The sequence below is a fragment of the Dipodomys ordii genome, unplaced genomic scaffold (assembly GCF_000151885.1).
Source record: "Dipodomys ordii isolate 6190 unplaced genomic scaffold, Dord_2.0 Scaffold153, whole genome shotgun sequence".
In the NCBI taxonomy this organism is placed as follows: domain Eukaryota; kingdom Metazoa; phylum Chordata; class Mammalia; order Rodentia; family Heteromyidae; genus Dipodomys; species Dipodomys ordii.
The window spans coordinates 1,696,573-1,701,396 of record NW_012267369.1 but is presented as its reverse complement, the minus strand read 5'-3'; the positions used below and the strand labels follow the sequence as shown (position 1 = coordinate 1,701,396).

At 52.2% G+C, this 4,824-nt stretch overlaps 1 protein-coding gene across 1 annotated transcript; it reads left to right on the top strand.

Annotated features, from left to right (window-relative positions):
• Positions 1 to 3,048: 3,048 nt before the first annotated feature.
• Positions 3,049 to 4,395, top strand: Gp9 (glycoprotein IX (platelet)). Its single transcript, XM_013032333.1, has 2 exons — positions 3,049 to 3,114; positions 3,808 to 4,395. Exons 1-2 carry the CDS (start codon positions 3,088 to 3,090, stop codon positions 4,363 to 4,365), a joined length of 585 nt encoding a protein of 194 aa, XP_012887787.1. The 5' UTR covers positions 3,049 to 3,087; the 3' UTR covers positions 4,366 to 4,395.
• Positions 4,396 to 4,824: the final 429 nt, after the last annotated feature.

The window sequence follows — 4,824 nt, the reverse complement described above, 5'->3', positions numbered from 1 at the left end:
GCCGCTGCCAGCCTCAGTTTCTCTTGCCATCCCTAACCCTTTCTGAGCCCTCCAGGACAGAAGCCCAGACCCTCTTCTTGGGTCTGACACCCTTGGCCAACACCAGCTGTAACCACAGGCCTGGTTGGAAGACCTCTTTCTCTCCTCAGTGGCCTATCTTGTTCTCCAAAGTTCTAAGAGCCCCAGAGCCTGGCCTTTCTGGTTAAGGACTCTGTTTATTCACGATGCTAGAATAACACCTACATGAACCCAAGGCCTCTCCACACCCCAGGGGTGCCCAGAATTCACCAGCCATGTATTCCATCTGTGTGCAAATTTTACCACCTGCAAACTACTGGCTGACTTGGTTAATATTTCATAATTATGAAACCTTCATGACATTTTAAAATGTAAGCATTAATGTTCTAATGTTATAAACTCTTATACTTCATTTTTACTACTATACTAAAGATATAGTGTAAGTAAAAATAAATGCATTTATGTTTAAAGGGAACATCGTATGACTGAAAAGGAAAAGGACAACATTTCCCTAAGTAGAGGGTAGTCATTAAAGTAAGATGCAGGGCTGGGAAGGTGGCTCAGTGGTAGAGCGCTTGCCTTGCATGCTCAAGGCCCTGGGTTCGATTCCTCAGCACCACATATGCAAAAAGAAAAAAGCCGGAGGTGGAGCTGTGGCTCAAGTAGTAGAGCACTAGCCTTGGGCTGAAGAGCTGAGGGACAGCGCCCAGGCCCAGAGTTCAGGCCCCACGACCGGACCCAAAAATAAATAAATAAATAAAGTAAGATGCAAATAAAACAGTGATCTTAAGTCCCAGCTAGCCGCTAACTCCTGGCAGAGGTTCTGAGCTTAGGTCTGCAGCTTTTCATTAGAAAGTATCAAAGCTGGGTGCCAGTGGCACCTGTCATCCTAGCTATTTAGGAGGCTGAGATCTGAGGATCACAGTTCAAAGCCAGCCCGGTCAGGAAAGTCCTTGAGACTATTATCTCCAATAAACCAACAGAAAACCAGAAGTGGGACTGTGGTTCAAGTGGTAAAGCACTAGCCTTGAGCATAAGAGCTGAGGGACAACACCCAGGCCCAGAGTTCAACTGAGAGAAAGAAAGAAAAAGAGAGAGGAGAGGGGAGGAAGAGAGAGAAAAAGATCAGGGAGCATGAGAAAAGGTACCAGGGCACCAGAAAGAGACTCTGTTTGGCCTGTTCAGGGGAACTAAGGAAAACTAAAAATGTTGAGAGCAAACTTTCATTTTGAGTATTAGTGACAAGACAGAATAAATTTACATCTTGTTTGTATAAGTAATCAACCACCACCTGCCAGCACAATATGAGGCACAAACTGGTTGTTTATTTCTGACAACAATTACATTTGTAAATTATATCAAATCATATTGGAAACACCACACACATAAACTTGTAAGTCGCACTGGCTGTAAGCCCCTCATCTGAGAGACAACACAGCCTGCGTCTGTCGGGCACCTGGCCCACCGACCCATCACGCATCACACCATCCATCACTCAGGGAGAACTGCATAGCAAAGGCCCTGCTTCTACTCTGGACTCCAGCTGAACCAGCTTCTCCTACTTGCCATGCAGACTTCTGATGAGGAACTGCTCTGCCACTTAGACCTGCTCCCAAAAGCTGTGCTCACAACAGCTTTACACCAGAGGTTCATAAAACTTCTTTCCAGGCCCTATAGAGGTCTGCTTGGGTTTTGGGTGTTTTTGTCTTGATTTTTTTTAATGCTTTTATCACCTCTTTGTGCCTTCCCTACAACGCTCTGACCTCTGCAGCCTCTCTAATTCTTTCTTAACCCACTCAGCCATATGTTCCATAATTAGTAAATAAAAAATTGGAATAGTGAAACCTGTGCTTGCTAATGGCTCCTAGCTAGCAGGTGAAATCAGTAACACTTGGTATATTAAAGGCAACAAAATTAGTGTGGGTGATGGTGGCTCACACTTATAATCCTAGCTACTAAGGAGACAAAAGCCAGCCAGGCAGGGAAGTCTGTGAGACGTTTATCTCCAACTAACCAGCAAAAACCTGTAAGTGGAGCTCTGGCTCAAGTGGTAGAGCATTAGCCTTGAGCAAAAAAGCTCAGGGGTTGGGAAGTAGCTCAGTGGTAGAGTGCTAGTATGCATGAAGTCCTGGGTTTGATTCCTCAGTACCCATAAACAGAAAAAGCCAGAAGTGGAGCTGTGGCTTAAGTGGTAGAGTGCTAGCCTTGAGCAAAGAAGCTCAGGGACAGTGCCCAGGCCCTGAGTTAAGTCCCCAGGACTGGCAAAAAAATAAAGCTCAGGGACCATGTTCAGGCCCTGAGTTCATGCTCCAGGACTAGCACACACAAAAAAACTTGATATGATATGTGATTTATTATAATTCAACAAATTCTGTCATTGTGGAATAACACAATTGTGTCTGTTTCTATTCACTATCTGTCCTTAAAATTCCAGCCTGTCCAGGCACCAGTGGCTCACGCCTGTAATCCTAGCTACTCAGCAGGCTGAGATCTGAGAATTGTGGTTCAAAGCCAGCCTCAGCAGTAAAGTCCACAAGACTCTCATCTTCAATAAACCACCAGAAAACCAGAAGTGGCGCCGTGGCTCAAAGTGGTAGAGCCCTAGCCTTGAGTGAAAGAGCTCAGGGACAGTGCCCAGATCGAGTTCAAGCCTCATGACAAAAACAACAAAAAAACCCTCCAGGCTTGTGGGTGCTCACTAGGCCACGTGTAGGACAAAGCAGGACAGGGGTTACTGCTCCTGTTTTGCAGGTCTGCAGGCACAGGTGGCCCAGGAAACCATCTCCACCTTTGGGACCCAGTCCTGGATGCTGCAGTCACCTTCAGACACTATGGAGGCCTGCGGCCCATGGCGCACTGGAGGTAGGTGGGTTTCCCTCCATAGCTTGGCCAGGCCTGTGGTTCTGGACGTGTAGCCCTGGGATGGGAAGAGATGATATGCCCTCCTTGGGGCTGCACTCGAGGATAGGGCAGGCTATTTTCATCACTTCCTTCCTCTCTGAAGTGGCAACCCTCGCTGATGAGCTAGCTCCTACTGCACTGCCCCTGTCAGGGAGCACAGAGCACAGGATGAGGCGTTCAGCACAAGCCCTGCAGGTACGTGCAGCCCTCCTTCCAGGGTGGCCTCCACTCGGACTCCCTCTAGAAGGGGTGGGGGGGGCAGACTTTTTCTAAGCTATCACTGGCTCCTTGGCTGAATGAAGATGGATTGATCAGTTGAGTGACTACTGCAGTGAAGGGTCCTGGTGGGGAGCTGGGCCTGACAAGGGGACTGCTCCCTGCCCAGGCCCTCAGCGAAGGCCACAAAGCAGACAGAAGGTTGCAGTGGCTCCTGGTGACCCTGAGCAAGCTGCTCTCCCTCCCAGACCTCCATTTCCCAATTCCAAGCATGAGTCTAGACAAGTGGCTTTCCAGACAGGCCCCTGGAACTCCAACCCGCCCCTCACAGAACACCCTTCTGCAGTTTTCTGCATGGCGTGTTGTAGGACAGCCGAGCTGTGGAGAACTAGGATGGTTCGAACCATCTGTGGAGGGTTCTACCCTAGCCTGGGCCTGGCTGAAGCCTGGGGCTGGGTATGTCATTGTATTGACAGAAGCACTGTGCAGTCTTTCAGGGCCGGGATCTGGGCAGGAATCTCTCAGTCCTCTACCATGCCACCACCCAAGCAGGGCCGTCTAGGGACCAGAAAGGTCCTCCCCCTCCCACAACACACGCCGGTGCTCTGCCCCCTCTCAGCTTCCGCCCCATGTCACAGAGGGTGCTGAGGCCTGGACGTTGCTCTCCCCCAGCCCGCCTGCCTGGCGCCCGCCCGGAGGCTCCTGTTCCTGCTCTGGCTGGTGTCAAGGGCCGCCCAGGCCTGTCCTGCAGCCTGCACCTGCCAGGCCTTGGAGACGATGGGGCTGAGAGTTGACTGCGAGGGACGGGGGCTTACAGCCCTGCCTGCCCTGCCAGCCCACACGCGACAGCTCCTGCTGGCCAACAACAGCCTGCGCTCGGTGCCCCCGGGTGCCTTTGACCACCTGCCGCAGCTGTGGCACCTGGACGCCACAGGGAACCCCTGGCACTGTGACTGCAGCCTCGCCTACCTGCATCTCTGGCTGGAGGACCATATGCCCGAGGCCCTCATGCAGCTCCGCTGCGCCAGTCCAGGCCAGGCTGCACACCGCCCGCTGGGCCGGCTGACAGGCTATGAGCTGGGCAGCTGTGGCTGGCAGCTGCCGGCATCCTGGGGCCACCCAAGGTTCTGGTGGGACCTGGCACTGGTGGCTGTGGCTGTGCTGGGCCTGGCTCTCCTCGCTGGGCTGCTGCGCTCTTGCAGAGAGCCTGTGACCCCGACTCCAAAGTGACCCATGCCAGCAGACCGGGCCAGAGGAGCCTCCAGCGCTCACAGGCCTGGGCAGCCCAAAGTGGGGCTGACAAGCAGCTTCCTATGAGAGCAAAAACCTTACTTGTGTCTGAGGACTGAGTCTGGCTCCTTTTTGAACGGCGGGTTTCTTTTAACCAAGTGTGAGTGCAGCAACTCTGTGGCTCCCATTTCCCACCATCTCTGGGTCCTGTGATTCCGGCTCTCACAGGCTCACTGGTCTCTTCACAAGCCCCTCAAGTGATGGCCAGGCCACACCCACCCACATCCAGTGCAGTGAGCCGCACTGCAGGTCCTGGGGTAGGGAGCAACTCCATGAAGAAAAACACCTTGAAAGGCACATCACCTGGGGCTGGGAAGGTGGCTCAGTGGTAGAGCGCTTGCCTTGCATGCCTGAGGCCCTGGGTTCGATTCCTCAGCACCACATAAGCAAAAAGAAAAA